The sequence below is a fragment of the Paramormyrops kingsleyae genome, chromosome 12 (genome assembly GCF_048594095.1).
Source record: "Paramormyrops kingsleyae isolate MSU_618 chromosome 12, PKINGS_0.4, whole genome shotgun sequence".
Lineage (NCBI taxonomy): Eukaryota > Metazoa > Chordata > Actinopteri > Osteoglossiformes > Mormyridae > Paramormyrops > Paramormyrops kingsleyae.
Window position 1 is genome coordinate 18,260,107 of NC_132808.1, and position 27,540 is coordinate 18,287,646.

At 43.2% G+C, this 27,540-nt stretch overlaps 1 protein-coding gene across 1 annotated transcript in view; it reads right to left on the bottom strand.

The window, feature by feature from the left end:
- Positions 1 to 24,816, bottom strand: part of LOC111842617 (phospholipid-transporting ATPase ABCA1-like) — a 163,064-nt gene extending 138,248 nt beyond the window's left edge. Inside the window, exons 1-9 of the mRNA XM_023809414.2 lie at positions 24,694 to 24,816; positions 18,277 to 18,407; positions 14,454 to 14,547; positions 13,724 to 13,865; positions 13,182 to 13,309; positions 9,441 to 9,568; positions 6,674 to 6,871; positions 4,600 to 4,680; positions 4,300 to 4,507 (exon numbers count right to left, since the gene is read on the bottom strand). Of these exons, the coding sequence (XP_023665182.2) occupies positions 4,300 to 4,507; positions 4,600 to 4,680; positions 6,674 to 6,871; positions 9,441 to 9,568; positions 13,182 to 13,309; positions 13,724 to 13,865; positions 14,454 to 14,547; positions 18,277 to 18,342 (1,045 nt within the window). The 5' untranslated portion in view covers positions 18,343 to 18,407; positions 24,694 to 24,816. The remainder of the gene's footprint in view (positions 1 to 4,299; positions 4,508 to 4,599; positions 4,681 to 6,673; positions 6,872 to 9,440; positions 9,569 to 13,181; positions 13,310 to 13,723; positions 13,866 to 14,453; positions 14,548 to 18,276; positions 18,408 to 24,693) is intronic.
- Between the last annotated feature and the right edge of the window lie 2,724 nt (positions 24,817 to 27,540).

Consider the following 27,540-nt stretch of genomic DNA (forward strand, 5'->3'; position numbering starts at 1 on the left):
CTCGGCCACTAATTTTCAATATATAATGGATGGAATATGGCCATCTTAATTAACAAGTTGACCATCCAATATTGTTACTGGTGGTGGAGCGTTGTAAAAAACAAGCCATATAATTGCTAGCGGCCATTTGTCGAGCTTTTGCGGGTGAATGTAATCGCAGAACAAGTTGACTATGCGGTAAAAAGCTAGCATGCTGATTGGTTAACGTACAGGACAGACTGACATCGGGAAGGGCCAATAGACAGGCAGAATACAGCATCACACCTGTTAGTGCTACGACACGATACCTGAACCCTTCACAAAGGAAAAATGGCACCTTTTTCCATGCTGTGTCTCATAAGGTCTCCATGGCATGTTTTTTAACGCTTATCAAATTTTTATATCTTTGGCAGCTTCTCTGAGGTGTATTTCCCTGCAGAGAAACAGCAGGACACACTCTTGAGGCTGCAATATTTCAGTCACAAATTCAGATCCTTAACCCAACACCCTGCTGCCACCACTGAGTGAAATTCAACACTGATTTGTTAAGAATGAATTAATTCAGACTCCTGCAAAAACTCCTGCAGCTCAACTAATGCAAGAAAAAAAAAACAACCATCTTAATAATATAATGGGAGTGATATTGTTGTATTAACATGCTCTTACTGGACATAGATTGCAATCACGAGGTCACTCTTGGGGTGTAGCTATTTGGAGCATTGCTTAGACATCAGATGAGCCATCTTCGTGAAAAATGATGATTTTGAAGCATGAAATGATTTTGAGCCCACAGGGTGAAGGCACATTATGACAGGTAAACATATTTATTCGTTTTCAATAGCTGATTCTGGAAGGCAATCAGATCTACTGAACAAACTGGACTCACCACAGCCTGCGGGTTAACAGATGGGAGAAGACAAGTACAAATCAGACCTCTTTTAAGTTAATAATTTATGACCACAATTTACTGCTGTCAATAGTCAAATGTTTTCAGCCTTCTTTAATCAGAATGACGAATAAACATTACATTGAAAAACCTCAGCCCGTCTGCCAGACTATGCAGTGTTGACCGTTTCCCCCCAGAAACGATGTCCATAAGACAACGTAACGCCGTTACACGACCTCAGTAACCAAAGCCCAGCGGTACTGATGTTGCGATTTATTCCTGCCATGCCACCTACTTTTCATTGACGAATGGCAACGTCTCTATAGGCAGCTACTGCGAGCGGACTGCAGATGGTGCTGCAGCGCCCTGTTCCGTTAAAAGGAAACACCGCTTAATCCTCATTAAAAATAAAAATATTAACACCGCATCAAACATATTACTGCTAGTCCAATACAGGGTTAAACATGTTTACCGCAAAACTGCAACTGGGATTCAAGAAAAAGTACCGTTGTGAAGTAGTGTTTCTTCCTGTATCTGCAGAGTTAGATTATATATTTTGTTCATATAGAGATTAAATTTTGGAATATAATATAATGCATGTCACGGAGACAAAATGAAATCGTGTGGACATTTAGGAGACCTTCGAGGGGTATTTTACTTGTGTCATATACATCCTAGGTTATTTCATTATAAATTGTCAGTCCAAAAAGCTGATCCAACATAATGAGATCCGGAAACACTGGGAGTGAACCTCCAATGGCAAATAAAGACAGACTGATGGAGGGAACTAGGCTGCTTTTGATATTCATAGTAATTCCTCCTACTGCTGAATTCAGACAAGACCTTTCATCCGTCTCTCATCCCCACGACGTTTCCAGACAAGCTATGAAACTCTGCTAAGCCGCGCGTTGCGCGGGATAAAAAGCGACCCACGGGAGCGCGGATCTGTCTATAAGGTCGGAGCGCGACGTTTCAGACGGACGTCGCATTGGATGGTACTCAGTGGGGGAGCGATAACGTGATGCCTGTGGTCTGATGCTAACTAAAGTGGTTGGGGAGGGGGCAGCTTCTCTAACGGCTCCTCAACTTCAACCCCCACCTCAGGTGTACGTCCTTCTCCCAAGGAGGTGCTCGTTCTGTCCTCCCCCCACCATGTATTTCCTTATTAATTCCTCATAAATCCTTATTAAGACAGGAAACTCACTTTAAGTAAGCAAAACTTGCAGCCCAAGGTTAATTGGAAACAAAAATGTCTGCCTGTGTGTGGGGGGGTCATACCCCCCCTTTCACAGAAGATAATTGAAACTTGTTTTCAGTCATCAGAATCCTGTATTGTTTTATTATATATATATATATATATATATATATATATATATATATATATATATATATATATATATATATTTATATATATATATATTTATATATATATATATATATACTGTATATATATATATACATATATATATATTGTATATATATATATATATATATATATACCTTGTTCATCTATAAGTGAAGTCAGTGAACCAAAAACCTTCAGGGCTCTCTCTCCGGGGATTGGCTAAACTACAACTATCAGACTGATAAATTAAAAGACCAACAGCAACAGTAAATCCATCTTTAATGGTAAGAGTGAAAAAAAAAAAACAGTTCTCATTAAATCCGTCCCAGAGGACACCCATGTGGTACTGTACATTACACACGGTCTCCGGTAATCATCAGAGCTACACTTCCTTCACCTCCCCCCCCCCCCCCCGTGTATAGAGCCCGCTATCCGTCTCCGCTTGTGTGAGCTCCTCAGAGAGTCCAGGCACGGGCCCCAGCCAACTAATGAGTGCTGAGAATCAGCAGCATGGGGCAGGGGGGGGGGGCGGATCAGAACAGACAGCACCTTGTGCATCCCGCTGCACCATCCAATGAAACGATCGTTTAGTCTTACATAATAGCCCCTCCCTTGGCAGTCAGACACCAGCGAGACCCCAAAACATGCTTCAGCATTTAGGTGTACAGCCGTTTTGCAGAATATTGGGAAAATGTTCCATCTTCGAACCCCTTTTAAAACCTTTTCCTGCTATTTTAAAACATCTAGCAGCTTTGTAGTTGAACAACGAAGAACCATGCAATTGCGTTATAATTATAGATCTATAAAAATGTATGCAAAAAGTAAACGTACAGTCACGAAGGACCGATGCCCAGACTGGATGTGTTTTTGAAATTCTTTCCTTAAACAGGTACAGTAGAGCCCACAGTGATGCTCTGTGCGGTGTAGCTCTCACCAGCCCAGACCTAAGGTGCAGCCAGATGGCCATATAATACAGCCATGCAATAAATCTGGGTTAAAGAGAAGCCGCATTTCCAGAGGTGATGTTTCATCCCAGAAATGCTCTTTGGAGTACTTTTTCAGCTTGGCGAATGTAAAGGGAGCATCACTCAGCTTGTTTAAAGTAAACTAGTAAGGAATTGGCCATTTACCCCAGATAGTATTTTGAGCCAGGACCAGACTGGACTGCAGCAACAGAGGGCCGCTGATTTTTTTTTTTTCTTTCTATTTTGTCAAATGGTTGGAGAATTGTTTTCCTCATTTGTAGTGCAAATGCCAAGCGAATTCACTTTGGGGTAGAATGTTAATCTGGGAGAGGCAGCTTATTAAAGCCATTCACAGATTTCTTTTTTTTTTCCCCACACAGCAGACAATTAACTTTGCGGGACACCGTGGCTTTTAATTAGCCTGTCCCTTCAGAGATTACACTCGAGAAGTATAGCCCCGAGGTTGCCCATGGGCCAAACAAAATAGGTCGACGGCATAAAGATCGTAAATAAATATCCGAACCAAGCAGTCACGCAGCGTCCCTTTGAACTATTATTAGGAAAAACCCCAGTACGGTTTACGCTTCTTCTCGTTTTGCTGCCGCACATCAGTCAAAATCGCTACAATTCCCTATCGCTACATTTAACCGCGCCGCCACCCCCTGAAATGTCCATTTTGAGGCAGCGTATCAATCATAAAACAGCATATCTACATATTTAATAGCCCCACACGGCCACGCGAGGGTGACTGCGCCGCCATTGTGTTCACGGACGTGAAACCGAGATCAGGTGCCTAAATAAATTATTTGTTGCTTGGAACCACACCTTCACTTCTATATTAAGATCAGGAGAAATGTGAGAGGTGGGAAGCCGCCTTACACCATCAGCCTCTCGAGATCTGGATCACGGCGACTTTGATCAACAGGTCACCGAAAACAGAAGCTGGGATGCCGCTGACAAATTGAAGATTTCGATATATATTCAATTTTAACCTATTTCTTCATAACACAAAGTAACCTTTGCGCATGCTTGAGTTTTGTGCAAAGTACCTTTATGTTTTGTCAAGTCATCCAACATGATACGCCTATCCTATTTGCTAAAATAATACATTTTAATTCACTTACTGTTATTTTTCTCAGTATCCGTCAGTGTCCTGTTTTCATTTGTGCTGTTCAGGGAAAACCATATAGAAGGACGAGACATTGCTGCACTTGTCGAATTTGTCTCAGCTTGTGTCCCACAAAACAACTGATTCATGGTCCCAAACATGTTTCTTCTGAAGTCTAACGAACCAGCAAGGTTGAATAGGGCTGATTGCTGAAATGTGGATAGCTGTATGTGGGAGACAACAAAGGAATGAAATTGAGGTTACAACTGCATTATTATGATGCCATCTTTTAAGAAAAATGAAAAACTAAACACACCTCTGATAATATTGGTGAAATATTGGCTGCGATTTTCCGAAGAATCTCAGATGCTTGACCAGGGTCCAATCCAGGAGAGAGCTACATGAAGCACAATTGATTAGCAATAGCTAAATAATTGCTTTAACAATCCACTTTAGTGCTACTACTTACAGAGCATGTAACCTTAATTAAAAGTACTGCTGTTAATTGCAATAATACATTGCACAAAGCACGCATAAAACCTCATGTGTAAATTCACTGCAATGAGAATCAGTGCATTCAAACCCATCATCTGAAATGGACAAATTGGATCTGATTTTTTAAGAGACCACCTGGGAGAGATTTACATCTCAGGTTTTATTATTGCCAAAAACAACAGAAACCCTGGATTTCCAGCAGTTCTGATAACCTCTAAACCTGCCATGTAAACGTTTGTTTTCGACGCCTGTGGAGAGCCCACCAACGGGGAGTGCTGAACACGCGGAGGCTTTTCACAAAAATGTCCTCCGCTGCCAGGCCCCTCGGGCACAGAAGTGGGCCACTAAAGCACCCCGCAGACATGCCACTCCCGCTTGTCAGACCCGCCCACCCCTGCCGCCCCCTGCTGTCACGGAGTGTGTCTGATAAGTGTGCTTCGCTGACCTTGACAAGGGCAGACAATAACTCTTGAGTTCTTTGAAGAGAACTCAAATATACAAATATGCAACACCCTGAGCATCTGGCAAAAACAGGGAGGAAAGAAAGAAAAGAAAAAAACTTTGATCCTTTATAAATTCAAGGAGATGTCACTTAAAGTGGAGCCTGGCTTGGTCTTCCATTGTGCCTGGAGTGCATTCATTTCAGGCCAATCTCACTTCTGATGAGAAAAGCATCAGCGTCTCACTCTGCCAATTCCGTCTAGGAGCACTTTGAAATCGCAGCTAAATGGTCGGAGTGGGGAGAGCGATTTGTGTCTAAGTCGTGTCGGGAGCTAATCAGGAGGCCCGCGATATGATTTATCTAGCACAGAGATACGTCTTTTTTAGCCCGCTAAATTAAAGCTGCTAATTTGCCTGCTTAGAGGGGAAGACGTCAGAAATGCGCAGCCACTGAAGTGCCCTAATCAGAGCGGTCCCCGGGATGAATTTGCTGTTGCATTGGCCCTCTGTTTATTTGGGGACAATTTGCTTAAGTGCAGTAACAGCTGACATTCACACAGGCCATCTGTCTCGATATTCATCTGCTATTACATCTATTACTCAGAACCACTTGAAACTACTTACTCAAATCTCCTAAAACCAGTAATCAGTAGTATTACATGTAAAAGTACTCCCTATGTCCATTAGTACAGTTAAGGTATAATTTTCTGGTTAAATGGATTTAAGAACCACAGCAAACACAGATTTAACTGCAGGTCAGCCGTAGTGGAATTCAATTAAACATGGTGGTTGTATGTGAGGACTGGGTCAAAGGTCATCAAAAGTACCATGTGTTTATGAAGGATACGTTTCAGTTATTAAAGTATCTCTGCCATACTACTATAACTATGAGTCTCTCAAACGTTTGGTTCTCCCTGGCCTGGCCTGATCAGTGTGATCTTGATTCAGGTCTTTAAAAAGCCGTATTTACTCATTGTATTTCTTATTTGCTCATTTTCCTGAGAAATACATTTTGCATTCAGTTTCTCTAGGAATAAAACCAGAATGAAATTAAAGAACTAACTCTCAAAGACTGAATGTTTTAATGAGTGTGAATACGTCATTTTACTCATTGTTTCATTTGATTATTACACTTGAGGCCAAAACTGTGGAAACGCTTCCAATTTTTAGAGATTGCAGAACTTTATTCAGTGGTTGGTCCCATTACTTATTTAATCGTCCAATGTATGATATGTGTAACGTTCTTTGTTTATTTATAAACATTACCACCAATGTCACGTAGAAATTTTTAAAGGGTAAAATGCTGGGTGTTTCCTCAGTTTTGGCCACTAGTGTAGATGTTAAAATTGCCAGTCACTGAGAACGGAAACTGCTAATACAGCGACGGTAATTTCATGTGACAGTTTCAGGGAGAGGAATCAGAAGCGCCGCAGACACCTCCTGCCGGGACGAACCTTTGCAGCCAGCTTCTCGCCGTTGACGTTCTGTCGGAAGACGTCCCGCGCTCCCCGGAGCTGAACGTCCGAGCGGGAGCAGGTGATGTTCCGGAAGACTTCCCCGGCGGCGGAGGAATTGAACTCTGCATACCGCTTGAGGACTGAGTCGTTGCAGAAGATGGACTTCAGGTCCGCCCGCTCGCTTAAGGCCAGCACCTAAAAAGCCAAGGAATCAGAAATACTGTTCACATCCGCAGGTTGTTCTCCCTGTAATTGTGTGTTTTATATTCTGTGTTCCACGTAACTGGCAGCCTGTCCAAGGTGCCCTCTGCGCTTCCAGGGACAAGCTGCAGGCTGACTGTGACCGCGTACTCGATGTCTGGTTATGAAAGTGCGGAGGGTGTGTCACCGAGGGCCGACAAGCATAATTCCTTGGCCCGGGACAAAATGACTTCAACTGGACCCCCATGTTGCGCAGCTCCTCCCACCTTGGCTCTCTCCTAACCCCAACCCAGTTGTCTCCCAGAGACAGCGGGCCTTGCTGTCTATGCTGTTCTTCTTTAAATCCTTTGCCCTCTGTAGCGATCAGCGTTTTACCTGTTTTTTGCTAGGTGTGTTATGTAGGACAGATCAGGGCCTGTACACCCTTTGTAGTGATCTGTGAATTACACCCACCGTGCACCACGTGTGTCAAATACGTCATGCACTTGGTGTGATGGGTAGCATCGGGTAGACTCTCATCTCAGGCTCGTACTCGCAAATTTCTCCCAGGCATAACCAACAAACTGCCCCCACACACTTAGCAGACGATTCACATTATTTAAATAGGTATTTATAACAACGTCCTTACCTCAGTAAACCACAAGGTTTCTACTCTGTTATATTCGTTCGCAATGAGAAACAATTTAATATAAATGGCTGACTTATTCTGTAGGCATTGAATGCTGCAGGCTTGATTTCCAAAATTATAAGACATTTGCCTGCGTTGTATATTATATTATTTGATAATATGTTTTCCAGCCTCTTGTGACTAATGGATGAAAATTCACAGAACATAATGACATCTCAGTATGTCTCCCCTCGTATTCAGTACATACATTTCCCTTCGCATCCAGATACACAAACATCATGAACACCCTATAGTGTTCTCTCTCCCTGACCGCGTTGCTGTTTCGCTTTTATTGTTGCCAATAACCCCCCGCTGGGGTAAATAATACGTTAGGCACCAGTTTGTCACAGTGAGCTCGGGCGCCTGTCAGCCATCTCGCGATCTTACATGCCTCTTGTAAGATTCACACAACTTTCTTGTACATCCTGCTGTTTTGTTTATCAGAATGTATCAATCAAGGCAGGACCAAGACATTTGATTGGTTGGTCCTGCCTCTTCTAGTTGCTTGACCCACTTAGACAATCTGATTGGTTATCTCTCTGAACCAATCATTTACATTTACACATGCTGTCCAGGAGTCAACTAGGCCGGAGCTTCCAACTCTTACGCATCTGGCAAGACACTCACGCTTTCAAATTTACGGCAAATCTATATTATTCCATTATAAATGTAACATTAGCTACATCAAAAGTGTTTAGGTAGTTTGCAAACCCGAGACTATTTGCAAGGTAATTGAACTGTCACATACATGTAAATGCGTGTTCATGTGTGTGCAGACGTGTCTCGAACTGAAAATCTGTCAGCTGACCAAAGTTGGCAACCATATTAGGTATAAGAACAGCTAGACTGAGCTTACAATGCATGCCCGGGTACACATGTAAGCAGGACTGGAGCAGGAGCAACACAGCATCAAGCACAGGTCTATAACCTACTTCTGTGCCACTTCTTCCCTCTTTGTGTGTGTGTGAATGTGTGTGTGAGTGTGTGTGTGTCATGGAGAGCATGATGGGATGTCTGAAAACAACCCAATTTCCCTACAGGGATGAATGAAGTATCAGTAATACTATTGTAGATAAGCAAATGGCTTGAGAGCACTCTTGTTCGTTTATGTAAATCCTGCTGGGGTAGAGCAAGGCTGTAGCCGTCCTGAAGCAGTGCTTCAGTCGCTCTGAAGCAGTGCTTCAGTCGCTCTGTCCACTGCATTATCTGTTCAGTGTGCGGTGCGAATTAACTTGGTTACTCAGTTGATAGTACAATTACCGCTTTGGTTACTGGGTTAATAGGATGTTAGCTTTGTTGGTTACCGAGTTAATGATACATTACCTCCCCCAGTGCACGGGCCGATAGTGCATTAACTTACTGGGTTAATTACCATAACCGCACGCTGCCTCACATTTACACCCTTGTTTGCGAGCTCTATAAAACGTCTCCACACTCGCAGGCCCGGCTCACTATATGAAGGGCATAAGTGTCATGATTTATTTACGGATCATCCTTTGCACCTCAGCAACCCTTCCAGACTCAATGTACTGTAAGACAACCACAAAGCTGGATTGGATGCCCGTAGGCAGGGCCAGAGATAGAAATTTTGGGTTTCCTGACAAAATGTCACCTTGGCTCCGCCCCCACCAAGTAAAATTTATAATTTTATATGTTTACGGTTTCTGCAAAGTGCTGGACCCCCTGAATCTGCCAGGGTTTCTATGTTCCTACAGCACCCCTGCTGGTGACAAAATGCATGAAATAATAAAACTCTATAATAAATCCACCAAACACACACGCGCACACACCACCAGCCCACACTGAGGATTCATTAATTTTTACGTCCTCTGAGTTAACAAGAGTCAGTACACACTGAATATTTAATACTTTAGGCTCGTAATGGCGCTAACAGACCTTGTTGGGCTGAATTCGTGTGGCCATTATGGTCTCTACAGAAGAGGATGGGACCGCCAGATTCTCCCTCAGATAGGCGGTGAAAGTCTCGTTGTCCTTCAGAACGCTCTTCAGAGAAAACGGCTGAACTGAATTGAGGAGTAAAGAAACAGATCAGATTCAACAAGCACTGACGTCGTATATTTGCTGACATTGTATATTTGCTGACATCGTATATTTGCTGACATCGTATGGTCTGCGGCAATAAAACATACACAAGCATCACTGGCTCAGTACATCCATCTAAAGATTTTTCTTTATAATGCTTCTATTTCAGCAAATATATCAATATTACTTTTTTCACTTTACTAACATTATCCACAGTCGAGGGCAATAAGACCGATCGATCGGACTTAAACCATAAGAACAAACCTCCGACACGTTGGGACATTTTTCTTACTGAAGCCATAACTCTGAGGTTTTGGACGAAGAGCAAGAGAACAGTTTCAGTATTTTTAGTAATTACAGGCAGTGTTTTTTGGAAAAACTGCAGTATTATTAAATGCCTTGAAATTTACTATGGATCCTCATAAAATTAAATGTATTGCTGGACAATTCTCCAATCAGATGAAAGAAAAATTGTTGGAATTGTACATTTATCTACCCATCAGCCTTATCTTGGGCGCCGGAGCCTTTCTCAGGCAGCACAGGGCACAAATCAGGAGCATAAATACTTAGTAATAACTCAGTTACCACTGAAGTACAAATCATGAGCAAATCATGAACAAATATAGTCGCTACTTAAGGTAAGATGCATCACAATTCATTAATGATGAAAGAAACATGACATCAGTATTTAACGTGTTATTCATCACTTCTTCCTTCGGTAGTTCCTTTAGTAGTTCCTTCAGTAGTTCACAATGGTTTACCAAATTAACGGGTATAGCAACAAGTATAGTAATTACAGTAACTGCTTGATAAAACATGTCACGATTCAATAACGACAAACGAACATGAGATCAGTATGTAACTAAGACTTAGTTTGTGGTTAATTAATACCTAAGTAATAATATAATACTATATTATTTGTGCCCCATTGAGTAAAGTGTTACCTCTTTCTTATTCTGAGATTAATTTACTGTTGTCTATTCAATTGTATCTCCTGACCTTCAAACTACATAATATTTAGAATCCACTTGAAAACTGGACTTAAGATACATTTAAAAATGTTTTAAGAATATAAAAACTCAAAAAATGTGTGTTGTTTTGAAATATTGACACTTTAAAAGAAAGCCCAAAGGCTGATCAAGTATGAGATTAAATGAGGGACTTCTGCATATCACAGTAAATGCTCTTGTTTTTCATCTTACATCTTAAACCAGATATCCTCAAAGGCTAGTATGGTGCATGTACCACCCCCCACCACTTCACCAACCCCCATCACTGTAGGGGGGCCCTAGTTGATATCCAGAAAGCGCATATTGCACAGACTTCACCACAGACCACCGAGGATTTATCTATATGCATAAACAAGCTAAAAGCTAAAAAAATAAATGATGTGTTTTTTCTCATGAGGATGGAACAGGAAAAGGTCGATTTACGGCATCTTTGTTTGACGCGTAGTGCGATGCGTCTGTTGCATTGTACAGAGCTTGTGCATTTTTATGGTTTAAATACATAATACGAATTACATTCAGGCGAGTTTGTGTATAAGAGAGTGAGTCAAATATAAACATTAAAATCTGCCAGGGCTGCTGAAGGACAGTCTTTGTGACAGGATGGACGTATAACGTAAATACAATGTTCGTAACTTCCGACTTATGAACGATTCGTAGTTATGGATGTACTGCCATAACGCCTTTTCCATTTAAAAATGTGGGTTAAATACAATGGTTCATAATATCGAACACATGCGGTACTTTGTGACGATTGTGAAAACATTGCATGGCTTCAACGGTACTGTATGTAGTTACTTTTATTATTACTGTTTTATTATTATTATTATTATTATTTCGACTTACAAATTTGACAGTTCGGGAAGGGATCTTGCTCGCAGCTTGGAGACTGCCTGTACACACATGCACACTTTTACAGGCATTACTGTTATTTGAACTAAAAATTAAGCTATCAGGTTTCTCTGCCGTCAACTTGGATATGGCCCGCAGCTGTCATTGTGAATGGCGTGAGATTCGGTTTGTACAATCAACTGGATCTGGACATAGATGTGAAGCTCGCTCTATCCAAGTTGGAGGATTAGTCCGTGCTCCTGCCATCCGTTGGATGGGCGACATCCTACTTGTGCCCAGATTGCCAGACTAAAGGCCACCTTCTGCCAAGCTGAAATCTCTTAGGAGGTACTTCCCATCAGAGAGGCATAGCCCCTTGAAATGGTAGATAGGTTCTTTGCTTAACCTATCCCAACCTAGATTATAGAATATTAACTTAATCCAAGTGGATGGGCTTGTATCATGAAGCCGGATTTCTTGCTTAGGTAACTTGTCGAATTTAAGGTAGTCTGGGCTAAATGTAGGTGAACAAAGTTAAAGTCCATTTAAACTGGCGGACCTTAAATCTTAAGCAAGAAATCCTGCTTTGTGATACAGGCCCAAGGTCTGTGCGGAAACATTTGAATTTGCATTTATAAAATTGTGTTTTTCAAACCCTAAATACAAGTTGACAAAAGCATCAACATCCAGTTAGAACCAATATACCTGAGGTTCATTTCACGTTTTCATTATTATGATCAATCACAGGTGCATTAAGCAAAAGCCAAAAACATAATTCTTCCTCCAGTGAGTTATGGATTTTGTTCTGAAAGACAGGAGTCTTCTCTCTCTACCATTTTGTCACCTTCTGGTTCATCATGTAAGCATTAATGCCATTGTCTCCACTGATATCTCTACATACTCCATACTCATAACAATCAGATGGTGTGGGACCTTCAGCACAGAAAATATTTGTAATAAATTATTCCTTGGTGCAAATAGTTGATGGGTTTACTCTCCAGTATTACGAGCATATGACTTTAAAAGGCTAATTTGTATTACCCATTGTGTATTTGGCACTACAGAGAAACCTTTACCTATTTGTAAATTAGGTTCCTTATGAAAGTACGAATGACATAATGCTAAACAAACTCCCCTCAAAACAAACTAGAAAGAAGAACGACCTGCCAGTCCTTATGCAAATTCGGTAATAAATAATCATCTGTTTTTGTTTCAGGAATTCATGAGGAACACAAGGCACTCGGCATGCATTAATACCTCGATGCAGGTGCTAAGGGCAGCGGCAAGTAGCATCTAAGGACACGAAGAATCGCAGAAGGGGCCCTTCCTGTACTATCCTCGAACCCGATACTTAACTGAAATTCCAACAAAAAGCCAATTGAATAAATAAGGAACAAAAAATATATAAGGCTCTAAAAAACAAAGAAACTTAGGGCTGCACAGCACTGATATTTCACTCTATTTATTCAAATTTAGACACCAGGAATCCATAAATGGAACAATAGAAATTGAATATGCAAAAAGCTATTTCAGAATAGAAAACATAAATACTATATTATTGCAAAATCAGAAATCAAATGAGTGTCAAAGCACATTGTTGAATGTTTTGCTGATGCAGAATTTGACTAGAGGTTTTGGCAAAAAAAAAAAACACACACACACACATGCATGGACACACACACACGCACATGCACACACAAACACACACGTTGACATCATGCAGCCCTGGCATCTGCCCACATTTGCACACACGTACCACTTTCGGCGCTGGCATTGTGCATTAACCAAAGCCACTGTTGCAGGTCTTCGGAGATCCTCTGATATTTGTTAAGCGCTGTTGTATTCAGCACCAGTGACTGGAATTCGCGCAGTGCCATGCTGAGGCTGAGCACGGAGAGAAAAGATTACAATAGGCCAATCAGAACCAACTCCTCAGCAATGAACAGGCATGGATCTTTAAAAGGAAGCGGTTACAAGTACCGCCGTTCAATATTTCAACAGATAACAGTCATTACCAATTATTACTCAACAAGCCAGAAAGCCAGTAGTAAGACACCCCTCCCCTCCAAAGAATAATTAAATCATAATTACATTAATTGATATCACTGAATCTAGGCACAGTTAATTCTAAATATGATCTCACTGAGAAACAAAATGGCACAATTAACATGACTGGCAATATCTATACCAAAACTGGCAGTAAGTTGTCACATAAAGAAAAGCTATTTTGTGCTACAGAGAAGTATGACACGAGTGATAAAGGGCCGTGTAGCAAATTGAAGTGGTTGGCATGCTTACAGGGATGAGTTGAAATTGTTGACCTCTCCCGGTGTCTCCCCTGGAGTAGGAGAGCTCAGACAGGGGTTCTCAATATTGCATATCATTCCTTGTAGCCATGGCAATATACCAGCCGAAGGCATGGCTTTATTGCGGTAATGACCTGGGGGGGGAGGCAAATATAGAAAGAAGACAGATATTGTTCTTATACTTCATCACGCCTCATCTGGTGCAGAGGCTGAGCTTTCACGTCACAATCGCCACGTCCAGGACACAAGTCGATTCCGCCCGTCAGAAAACTCTTAACACACCGAATCATTAAAACACAGCCCGACTGATTAGCATCCATCTGCTCGAGAAGCAGGACCGCTAGAGTGCAACTAATGACGCAGCATCATAAACATTTACATATAGACTTTGTACTACACATAAAATGAATAGTTAAAAATAGTCATTCGAAAGAGGTAAGCAAATATCACTAGACAACCAGGAACGTTACTCCAAGCCTCTGAACCTTTTGTGAAAAATATTGACTTTATGTTCCAACTAAACTGGTCCCCTGCTACTGTCCATTTGTGGTGTGCTGGTGAATCAGTAGATGCCAAGGTTGACCTTGTCTGTTTCCCTTAAGATGCTGTATACGTGGATTACAACCCACCGCCAGTCACCTTTATGGGAAGCTGAAGAGACTCAGGACTTCAGCAATTTATAAGATTTGATTTTTTTTTTAACAAAAAAGAGCCATACTCACACTGTCCTTGGTAGATGGGTTGATTTGTGGAGCGCACCCAGACGAGGATAAAGAACAGGAAGAGGGGCCAGATAAGTTCGACTACCAGGCGCACCTGTGAAAGCGGGAAGGCAGTCATGTCATTTCCTTTATTCTTTAGAAAAATAAGAAGAAACAAAAGCCCAACCGTGTGGAAATCAGTGATTTCTGTCTGGCAAGAGAAACGGAAAACATAACTGTGTGGACATGAGAGGTAATTTATTTTTGAACAGCGAAATTTTGAAAGATAATAGGACAAGTGAGTATAAAGTAAAATATAGAAAATGGATGGTTGGATGGATGGATGGATGGAGTTGCTTGTACCCTTACCCACATTGCCAGGCTGTGTTTTGGCTCTTGCGCCAAATTGTAAGGCTCCATTATCACATTAAACTCATTTTGCTGGAGCTCATTACTAGTGAAATTGTTTACAAAACCATTGAGGAACCATAAAAATATTCTTTTCCATTATAAAATGCATTTCTACCAATCCCTGAATACATTTCAGAGTCGAAATTAATGCCTCAATAACAGACTCCAAGAACCAGCCAATTTCAGTCACAGAAAACCGCAAAAGCCCGATAGATAATTGTTCTCCGCTGCTTCCCACGATGCCAACATAAATAGTTTTAAATTGGACACACCTGAGCTTGATGGGGCTAACAAAGCCACCCTTAGGTGTGACAGCTTGAAGGCAGAGAAGAGAAGATACTATCTAGCCACCTGTCACATGGTTTTCCCAGTCCATAAAACCAAAGGGGGGGGGGGGGGGCAAGGCCAACATACTCAGAGCCCTGCCTCCATCACCATGCAAATTAATTCCTCATGAAGATAGAGGGTCGAGTGAACAATGATTTGATATTTATAAGAATTTCCTGATGCAAAAGTCATACCTAGGAAGAAATCACTCAGACTGCAAAAAATCTGTGTATGTCTGACATCCAGCTGTTTTGCTATGAGTAACACAATCCGCCAGAGCAAAGTAGGAAATCAAACGTGGAGCCGGCATATAGCTCCATAGCATGTGGAACAGACGTTCACACCTGACAGATATCTTTGCCTCCGCTCAGCCTTGATGGCATTGGTTGCCTTCGGATGCAAATTTATACACACTCTCCCAGACTAAAGGTAAACAGATTCACTACCAACTGACCCAGAACCAGTTAATTGCGTATCATCTTTGACCTAATTATCAATTTTAATGGCTCCTCATTTGCTAAAACCGATGTAGTCGGTCCCTGTTGACATCGCCTGCAGTCCTGCCTGAATTTCAGGGATTCTGAAGTCCTGCGTTCCTTGTATTCTGGTGAAAGCGCCAGGTCACTGAGGCGGCATTTGAGGAACGCGGAGTTCCCACATCATCCGTGAATGTGGCCACAGGCTAAGGCTACGATTTCAAGGATTTGGCCAGATGGGCCAGGAGCCTGATTGTCTTGTTTTGGCTCATTTCTGGGGTTGTGCGCAGCTTCTGCGTGGATGTACGGAATTTGGCCCGGGCATTTGAAATCTGTTCCCCTTTCGTACGTTTCCCAAAAGAGCCTGAGCACGACATGTCACGCGGTAACGTCAGCATTTCCCAGAATTCACGCCTGATGTCCCCAGGGAGAAAATAAAAGCGAGACGAGAGATGGATGCACTTCATACAGACCTCTGTACTGGCTTTGAGCTGTTTGCGAGGAGCTCTTTCTGTAGCTCGCTTAGTTCTTAACCTTCAACAAATGTCATTGCATATCCAGGTTCAGCCCAAGAATATAAGTACGGTGGTGACTCTTCTGTCAGACTCAGAATGGAGAAAAAAAAGAACTTAGCATCATACTGGTCCAAATACTATTTAAAAATGTATTTTTTAAGAATGTGTGAGGATTGTAAAGCAAGATAAAATAAAGCAAAATAAATTGAGTGGTTTTCATCCTCAGAAATCTAAGCCATTCATGGTCTATATCTTCTTTCCCACCATTGCTTTTGATCTCTTCCTCTGGTTGTGTCAACTGGCAGGTTAATTTCCCATCATGCCTCTGTTTGTTGGAATGGCATGCTGATGAAAATCAGAGGCACAATAATCTCGGGACGAGTTAGGCATTATGTCATTTTTTTCCGGAATTTCTTTTGGCATTTATTATTGAGTATTATTTGGTATAATTAATAGCTATAATTAAATATAGTGGTTCCTGTTTGTATCACTTAAGATTACAATAATCAAAATATTTGTCCATTCCCCGTATAGTGGTATGTCTGTTTCTTTGGATAAAGACTTTTTCTTTTTTTCTGGCACATTGTCAATAATTCCATTTCAACAGGAAAGAGCTCAAGAGCCACTGGTAGCCAATGTGGCCAGTAGTTCAACAATAAGCAAGTTCAACATCTCACAAAGGTCCTTGTATCTCCTGTAGGCTATTAATCGATAGATGAGAAATGGGTGTGTCTATGTTTCAGGTGAGGTGGGTTATGGCCACAGGGATATGAGACTGGGGTGGGCATTACCTATAATTCCATGCTAGCAGATTTGTGCTGCAATAATGTGGTCAGGGAGAGAAATAGAGAAAACCTTGTGAAATACGCTTGAATTATGAAAGGGCTCAATATTCAGAACTGTCTTGTAACCAGGTTGGTTGAATTTTTTTCCCCCACACAATTAAAAATCAATACGTGCCAAAGCATCTTAGGATTTAATGATAAGGTACAGTACATCTGACGGCTGAAATGTCCCATCTCAAAACCTTTCTGGATGCTCAGAAAATAGTTTTTGCATTCAGTTACAGATCTTCGTACTAAGGAGTGGTTTTCGAGATGTGAAGAAGCAGCGGTGAGCTTCCCTTCCGATAAAAGCTCGCATTCGTTTTTTGCTGAGACAGACCTTCGCCCGGTTCATTAACTGTTGTTCATTAGCGCCTCGTATCCTGTGTAGCGGAAGTCCCCAGTGAGCCTTATCTCTACAGCACTCTGTGAGATGATCTCTCCCACACGCATCCAATCTCTATGGATATATTTAAAACACAGGCAGGTAGATATCTAGGCTAGAATTAAATCAAAGCTCGGATCCACCCACCAGGAATGAAATAGGACAGAGTCAGTATGGAACTGGGACTCCCCAGCTGGGGAGGCTAATGAAAATAGTGCCCTGTGTGCTGACCCCCACGTCGCCCCGTCTCCTTCCCTGTAAGCCTGACACCCCAAGTCTGGTGACATCGCACTCGATTACAGCTAACTGGGGCCGTCGTTAGCTAGGTCATTATGCGAGAGAGTGAGAGAAAATTAATGTTAATAGAAGGCAGGTGAGGTGATAAGGAAAGAACTCGGGAACTCACTCGCTGTAGATTGTTATTTAAATAATACTGGTGTGAGTACAGTTTAGGCAAGGCTACCATGTATCTGCAAACAGACCCAAACACACAACACACACACACCTACAAACCAGCCAAGGCACCTACATACATATACACACATCTCCAAGCAGACCAAGACACACACACAAGTTCAAACCAGCCAAGACACACAAACATCTACAAACGAGCCAACACAGACATCTAAAGCAGATCTAGACATACACACCTATAAACTGACCCAAACACACACAGACACACACACACATATCCATACAAACCAGCCAAGACACATTCATATCTACAAAACAGATACATCAACAAGCAGACTGAGACACACACACACATCTACTGACCCAAACACACATGTATCTATAAAGCAAACCTGCCTTGCGACAGACATCTACAAACTGACCCCACTGCTCACACACACACACACACACACACACCACACGAACCAGCCCAGCTCACTCACATCTGCATACCTTTTGTCTCCTTCGAAGGATGAAGTTCTTCCATAGCAAAACTCCCAGCTGCGCCAAGAGACCCATTACAGGCTTATCTTATGGTCCCTTGCCAGTGCGTCACTATAGCAACTGCCTCTTAATCATCAGTCCTGGAGAGGAAAAAAGGTTTTATTAAACACAAATATATATATATACCAATTGGTAGAAGGGTTATAGTGGGACCGGCTCTTGTTCAGCTGGACAGTGTGTGTGCTTATTCCCGGCTCAGAATGCATAACCATTATGCAGACAGGTCTGTATACTCTGGTATGCAAACGCAGCATTCAGTCAGACCAGGTGTCAGATCAAATAACATGTGTCTTTTTCGCGCTTACATATGTTACAATGCAAGTCCAATCAGTTTTACCTGCAACAGCATATATAGGAAGATCATGGTCTATAATTAGGGATACAGTTAAATCCAGAGCTCATGTAATGATGCTGCTTATTAAAGATAAAAAGAGTGTTTTCTCTTAAAGTGATTTTATATGAATCTGTACGAATCTAAATAACCCAGTAAACAGACTTACTCATCAGTGTTGCACATAATAAGGTGAATTTCTTTACATCTGACAGCATAGTTGGAGCTACGCAGCTGCTTTGTATAAGTAGCCAGATTACATTAAAGGTGAAAGGTCAAAGCACTGAGCCACCTATAGCCTTTGAGGAGATGTGTGCACAGGAGGACAGCAGGCGATGTAGCGCGGAGCTGCATCTGCTGACCGTACAGCGGCGCAGTCTTCGGTGACCCCTGCTTTCTGACTGAACGCCGTCTTGTGTTTTAGCGGCGTCTCAGAGGATCTGGACTCGCTATCGCCTAGCTGAATTCCTGGCCTCCCGCTTGGGGTATCCCCGCTTGGGGTATCCCCTGCCCCCTGCCCCCTGCCACAGGCTTGAGGTCCCCTCGCGACCCCGTACTAGATAAGCTGTTAAAAGACCTGCCGCAGAATTGTCTGTATGGCGAAAAACTATAAAAACATTATGGCCAAATAAAAGCTGTATGTAATTTTTTAGGCAGATGGACTCCACAGCTACCACTTTAGCTCCATTTAATCTATCTGGGTTTTAAGACTGAGGTGTCAATAATAAAGGTGAGTTACACCGCCAGCATGTATCAAAGTGCGAGTTACCTGTAATAGAGGCATCCTGTGCTTGAGTGCTTCCCCTACACCGGCTTCCCATCCAGGATTGACCCTTATATCCTAATATCTCACGCTTGCCTTTGAAGCCCTGTAGATGTTCCTACCAGCCAGTTGTGATGTATTTTAATCTGAAACACTTGACAGCTCAAAGACCTAGAAATTGGCCTGTGATAAACAGCATGGCTCATCGTGTTCGCATTACACTCCTCTTCTCCCGGCTTTCCGGCTCAGAGCTTCACCTCCCCCCCAAACACCCCCCCCCCCCCACAACAATGAACGCTGACACACCGGACTGGGGGGGGAGGAGGGGGAGTATGAAGTCTCAGCTCTCATCTGACCCCTCCGTTCGGCTTGGGTGCTCCGTAGCTCGCCCTTATGGAGCCTCTCGCAGCTCTGTTTAGCTGCACAACCGTGGCTGTCAGGTGGGGAGAGACGTGAACGTGACGCGAGAAGAACACGTCTCCGTTCGCTTGCATCCGACAACCGTGCAGGTGCACGGGGAAAGGCGGAGGGGAACTGAGGGTGCTTCGATGGCAGCATGCCTAATGAGTAATAACCGCCTTTCCGGCAGTATTCCCCGCACCCTGTCCCGCCGTTTACGCGCGCGGCATTAAGCAGCTCGGCCGTGGCGCTGTGCCGGCTCGGTGGTGCTGTCAGTTTCACGGCAACGCCATCCCAGATGGGGTGACCAACCGGGGACAGGAGGCAGCAACGGATGCGCCTGGATACGTCCCCAGGACCGCATCGCTCAAGAGGGAAAATAGATCCACATGGATGGGCAGAAGAGACGGAGGTTTTATTTGGGGGTGGAGTTTTACGGTATGATGGAGAGGTACCAGAAGAAAATATAGCCTCTTCTCCTTCCACACGAGGGGGGAGTTAAACAGGTGCCAAGTTCTGTGCACGCAGCCTGGGTTGTGGGGGCCATAGTGGCAGGCAGGAGATTATTTTATTTGCATTTTATTTATTTGGCAGATGACATGTGACATGATTTTTACACCCAATGCCACTCTTAAAAGTCAAACATTCATTTCAGCCCACTTATAAAATGAGCATTGAGGACGGTAGAGACCCAGGAAGATCACTACTGTCGTCCCCTTCAGTGCTTAGCGACGGCGCGCTAAAAGTGCATATTGTGACATAATAACCCATGCCGAATAAGTCGAGGCGGACAGCGGGTAGATACACAAAAAGAATACCACGTTTGTTAGCGGATATTTGAAGACAGAGGCCGAGATCCGTGACGAAGCTCAGCGCCGCTTAAGCGGAGCAGATGGCGTTTCGCATGAACGGGGCACGTGGGAATCGCCGGGACTTTGAAGGCGGTTCAAGGGGACGGCGCATGGCGCAGTAAGTTTTAATTGGTACTTGAGGGAAAGGTTAATGTCGAGGTCGTATGCGAGCATGATTGCCAGTTCCTACCTGGAACGGGCTTCCGACAGACTCCGGCAGACGCTCACTGGACGCAGCGCCGCGCCGGTGCCGCGTCATTGGGGGAGCAGCACTTTAATTAGACTGCGGAAGCTCGGCGTGAACGGTCTAAATCTTCCGCGACAGGCGGTGCATGTTTCTCCACGTTTCGCCCCGAAATGCCGAGGACATAGGCGGGATCTCGCTTGTAAACACAATCAGGACAGAGTCGGGTGTCTGTCGCAGCGTCCGGTTCCAGGCTCGGCACGGTGGCAGACACGCATGGGCGCGACGTTCCCGTCAATGACAAACACACCTCTGCTGATTCGACACTGCCTTCATTACTAATTAATGGAGCTAAAGGGGATTGAAAGTCAGGCTGATTGAATTTCCTACCTTGGGCTCTAGACGCTATTATCATAACAAACAAACACGGGCATAATTCATGTGGATCTATCACCAATGCCATAACCAATTACAAAGTGAGGATGCTGCGTGAAGGACCACGAACTGTCTCTCCTCTGGTCGTGTTGTTTTTCTGCTCCGAGCCAGTGGAGCTGCGTGACCTCATGACCTACAAGGCCTGCAATCCGCGATTCATTTCCAGGCGACTTCCTGCCCGTCATCCTGTTTTAATCTTACATTTATTTACTTAGTAGTTGCCTTTGTCCAAAGTGACGTAAAAGTGAGGAGCAGAGATCAGGGTCATTCCTGGGGCAATCAGAGACAAGGGTTGTACTCAAGGCCACGGGATAAGAACCAGGAACTTTCTGATCTGGTTTGTCACAGCAAAAGTCACCTACTAGTTTCAGTTTTATAAAAAGTATAAGAGACTCTAAGAAATATTGAATGACGATGTACAATGTTACATTTCGTACCAGAAGGTGAAGTCAACTGTCTTAAAGGCACGGTACTCCTTTTCTTGTTAGCGCGTTTGTGTGTTTGTGTTTGTGCGCGTTAATCACTAAAGGGCCAGGTGCCAGGCGCTTCACTCTGTCAGAGCGAGCCACAGCGTGAAAGTGTGCAAATAAACCCAACAGGATTTTAATTACAACAACAACTTGAAAGGAGCCTTCCTCGTTGAGGAGCGGGCGTCGATGCAAGCTGGGGCCACAGCGGCGGTGCATGTGGCTCCGCGATGCGGACTGCACAGCTGCATACGACGCATTTTTAATCAGACCTGCGTCGCATTTTCCCTGCAATTTTCATAGCTAGTTAAAAAGTATGGCATGAGCATAGGAATGGGGGATAAGGAAACTAAATAGCACGAGTCACGGTCAAAAGTCAGGTGAAGTCTTTACAGCATGGGTGTGGTAGTCATGCCAAGGAAGGATGCATCTGATATAAGAAAAGCATAAAATCTACACAGCGTGCAGTCAAAGCCAATGACGATAGTGAGGAATATACAGGGGGGTGGGGCCACGGGGTGCTCCTTCCCCTGTCAATCACAAATTCAAAACATATCATTGGCTAAGGATAAGGTTGGCCCCTCTGTATGAATTATGGTCCCTTTTATACCCCCACCCAACCCCCACCTTGAAAAATCCTAGAATCAATCAGCCCTGGCAGCTAGATGATACACTTACACCCAGGTTGTGAGGCACACTATCAGAGCTAGGAGAAACAAACATCAAATAAACAAACAACAAGAATCAAACAACAACAAACAAACAAGCACATGAGGTTGCCTTTTGTCTGCTAATATTCACACCATTTAAAACCTGAAGTGTAAGATCAAACAAAAGTTTGTAAATAATTTTAAGTCCTTGACAAAAAAATAAATACACCAGACAGTCTTTTTTTTAAGTTAATTAAATGATTTTCATTAGTTGAAATGGTCTTGCTGGTTTTGAACCAAAAAAGTATTGATCAATCGAATCAATTTAACACAGGCGCATACTTTAATTCCCCAATGCACAAACCAGAAAACCAGAATTAGGCCACAAAGGCATTATATTTTTCATTCATAATTAATGATAAATATTATTTTGTTTCTCCAAGGACAGCGAGAGAAAAAAAATAATCCACATCTATTCCACCTAAGCCCTAATCGCTGTGTTCGTTACTCGCAAGCTAATTCATAAAAACCGCAGTGGGCCGCTGCCACTGAAATGGGTGCTGCAGCTGCAGAATCGATTCTCCGGCCGTGACTGATACTGCAGCTCAGTGGAGGATGGTCAGAGATACACTTCCCGCCCTCCTCTGCTCTCAGCACTGCCAGAAACCGCAAAGCTGGCTTGTGGTTCTTCCATCGCTATCTGTGCCACGAAAGTCGTCCCCAATATACCTCTCATTTCCCAAAGCCTGCCCAGTGCTTCATCAAGCCACAAAAACCCTAAAACCAGTCACCCAGATTCTTCAGGCCCCCATCTACAAAACCATCAGCACAGCGTAGTAATGGTCTTGTATTACCTTAAATATTTCATCAGGCATTATGCAGAACACTGCTTCAGAGATGTCTCTGGACAAATACCAAGCATGAAATATGCAGAGGATAATTTTCTATTTGTAAATCAATGTTATTTGAAAGCTACTTTTTTTTTCTCTGCGCAAAAAAAAAAAACTTCTCAGATTCTCTGCTACTCTTATCGTAACCTGTGACTCTCACTCGCTCCATTACATCATATAGCAACAACTTCAAATTCAAAGACAAAGTGGCAGTGTTCGTTTGCTAATTATTCTTAAGCGTATCATGTCGTACTAACTCAAAGCGTTGCGAGTGACCGTGGTTCAGCTGACTTAATGACCGTAAAGTTAAGCGTGTAAATTCATTAACCAACCACCATCACACTAATGAGATCTGAAGTCAAAAGACATTATTAAAACATCATCAAGCACTTACTAGCAGCTAAGATGACATAAATATTTCATATAGAGCTATTTTGATTTGAACATGACTTGATTCATGCTGGGGTTTTCAAAAGTGGGCCAGTCGTTTGGTGTCCTTGCTTACAGATTCGCCGGACAGTGTGTAATATGTATAGATTTCCCACAAACTCCCAAGACATCCAGCATTCGTTTTGTAAATAAAACAAGCCTTTCTTGAGCACTCGGGCACCAGAACGAAAGTAAAATTCCAAAAGAACTGGCCGGAATGATGCGTGACAAGTCGCAACCCTACCCACAATTCCAGTCTTAGTGTCTGGTCACAAAACTCCAGCCGTTCCATCACGCCACCACATCTGTGCCCTGACCAACATGTGCACACAACTGGTAAATCATTTAAAAGCTTCCTGTGTATAAAGCAGCACTAAAGGCCGGAGTCCGCATGTAGTTCCTTATCGTTGTTTTTTTCAGCGCACCCCGTAAATGTGCCAGAGAAACACAGCTGAACAAATTCCAAGGCCACAAGGCACCGGCAAGCAGCGCAGCTGCTTGTGAGGTTCACTAGCCGAATGAACTATGAAGTTAAACATCGGCGTAACCTGCCTCTGGATCTTAATCACGAAACCATGACTCAACGCGCAGCCATTGCAGGCTTGGCTTACCTGTGAATATTAGTAGAGGATTAAAGGATAAAAATATGACAGCGAACAAAACAAATAATAGTATTGTATCTGGTTTATTAAATAACAATATTCCTAATAAGAGTTTTACTGAAAGTCTAAAAACAACAACGTGTCAGCATGTTTATAAATGGTAACCCTCGTAGAAATCCACGTACGCTAGGCTGTTGTTTACACGTGTACGGTCATTAGCACATTAGCTAACACTATCCCCATGTTTTTCAGCACTTGACATGTCGCCTCGGTCACCACGGGAAGTGACCCTGTGGTGTCTTCTCTCCGCTGTCCCTCTGGAGAACAAAATCCAGGCAAGCTCATCAGGTCCACCCTGCTCCTACCTGCTCGCTTCCTGGCCTTGTTGATTTCAGCTTGTCCTCATCGCTGCTCTGGACGGATGCCTATTCGATGCCTCTGGGTCTGCCCGGCTCTCCTCTGAACCCCGCTTCGGTTACTTTCCCCCGTCTCCCTCTCTCTCCTCCCAGTCGGCCTCTCCCGATGCCATAAAATATGCAAATGAACTCAGGGTGGATCGCCATAGAGACGGAACCCACCGTGGGGAAACTCGTGTACTTACAGGAGGTTTGAGTTACACAACATGTTTCCTTGGCCCTAACTGCAAACAGGTACCTTGAGGGTCTTAATTGGCGCCATGATGACATGCATATTTTTTTCCCGATGTCTTGGAAAACATTCAGTTCCAAAGCATCCAAATTAACCTCATAAATGTACACAACTTATGGGATACTCCATTGTTGCACCATGAAATTTAAAACACATTTTCGATTTTTACTATTAAATTGTTGTTACTTTGAAATGCTCCTTTTCACATATGCTGTACATTAAGGTGGGAGCAAAGCCTGGGGTTTGAGCACCGGATCGGGCCATTTATTTGGCATTGCTTAAGGGCCCAATGGTGATGTGACTGTTCAGCAGGGCCTTGACCCAACGAGCCTAACCCACAAAGCCGTACAATGCCCTTCTCTTACTGAATTTTTGTGCAGTGTTGTTTTTAATAGACAATACAATTGTTCTGGGAAATCTATATATAGATATCAGAAATGGATTATGTGTAAATATTATATGAATGAGTGAGTTCAATGCTTCATTTTCCCTTTCACATAATTGACACTCATATTCCTTCTCAGATACTGACATAGGAATGGTCCTCTGCTGTCTGTAACTACTAGCAGCAGAGGTTGCCTTACATTCAGAGGTGGAAAGTTCAGGTCCAGAAAGTAAACATCCAGACCAAGATTTTGTTTCATCCAACCAGTTGAGTACTGTGTCACTGTGACTTTTTATGGTCAACAGGTTGGTGGCAACAAAATCTTGATCTGGATTTGTACTTTCTGGATCAGAACTAACCATTTCTGCTTACATTCATCTGCAGTTTTATATTTATGAAATCATAAAATATAAAAATCATAAATCATAAATATAAACAAATGCTTATTCAGTATATATGTATTGAAGTAGTATTAAATATTTTGTATCATTTTAAAATGTGTAAATTATTAAAGAAGGCCTCCATTATTTCACTCTGTAAAAACAGATGTACATCGTCAGATGTAAATGTACATCGTCAGCCATAATCGTAACTGGTCCGGGATTTTACGAGAACCATCTAGTGACGAAGGTCTCCTGCATTTACCGTAGTAGTAAAAGTTATGAAGGCCAGATAAGAAAAGGAAGAGCGCAAAATGTGGACTGAAGCCTAAATATCGAAGAGGAGAGTAAAATCTGACCCAAACCTGGCTTAGTAATATCAAAACTGAAATGAACAGCTGCCAAAATCATTATCAGGAGATAATACCGAGCCCTGGGGCACAGGCCAATCAAATGTTTGAAGTCACCCAATACATTTTCTCATTGCTGCCTTACTGGGATGTCATTCTGATTTTCCAGTGAGCCACTGGTCATGCTGGAAGGAGACTCTTTCATATGTGCCTGCCGCAGAAGTCAAAGCACATTCTCTCTTCCAATTTTATGAATTATTTCTTTCTCGCTGGCTCAGAAGCGTCAGTAACATTGACAGCTGCCTTCGCCCCGATGTAAAGAAACAAGAGGAATAAACATGGCAGAAAGGAGACAAAAAAAAAACAGTATGTCTGTGCAGGAAGATGGCCAGACTTAAGGCAGTGTCGAGTTTCAGACAGGCGAGGGCACGAAGGGAAGCCTCAGAGACTGTTCTGGAAAGTTAAACTTGCACTGTTTTCCTCTCTACCTCTCTCATTGTGCCGATGAGGTGCAGAGTAAGCTCAGAGGTGCTTGTTAACTCTGAAGAGGACGGCGCGGGTTGGGAGGGTACGCCAATCTTTTATAATTCCCCGCTTCTCAGAGTCTGTAATAACTCTTTTACAAAGACAAAGAACGGGACGGAAGAGAAACAGGAGGCCCTCGCTTTCGCTGACGTTCTCTCGCCGGTGTTCTCCTCAGCGTGGCGCTGGCTACGGCTGGCTGGACAGCGGAGATGTGTGCTGTCAGCACGAGAGAGCCGGGCTCACGTTCCTGCAGCTCGCTCTCCTCCTGCTTCCAGCACACCTCATAAATTACCTGTGCTCCTTATGACTTGTACGCCTCCTACGGCAGGTTCTGGAGCAGAGGTGTGAACCAGGACAGACAGTAGCAGTGAAAGCCCACGTGACCCCCCTTGAAAAGCTTCACTGCTGATCTCCCCTCCCCTACAAAACTTCACCATCCAATTTCACGCTGAGGGGGGGATGGGGTGCTTCGGCACCCCCTCAGAAGATGCCGCCCTGGGCAAATGCCCGTCTCGCCCTTGCCAGGATCCACCACTTGGAAAATATTACAGGCCGAGGTCAACTTAGGTGAAGAACTACAATCTATGCAAAATGCTAAAATCAGAACTCGACTCAGAAGGAGGGCCCTTCTTCTTAGCAGCCCCCACCTCATCTTCAACAGTCCACCCAGCAGCCCCCACTTTGGGGCCAGAACAGAACAGGCTATCAGCCACTCTGCTAGGTTTCAGTAACTGAGGGCTTTGTAAATCCATGGCGCTCCTTGCGTTGTAATGTCTCTGTGTTGTGATGTTGCTGTCCTCCCATTGACTCACACCTTTACTAATTATCCAATTAAACTTGTCAGTAGGTGTGTGAATTGTGTTGAAAACGAATGCCCCTAAGATGAATGCTTCGGCTTTTAATGTTTCCACAACACAGATGCAT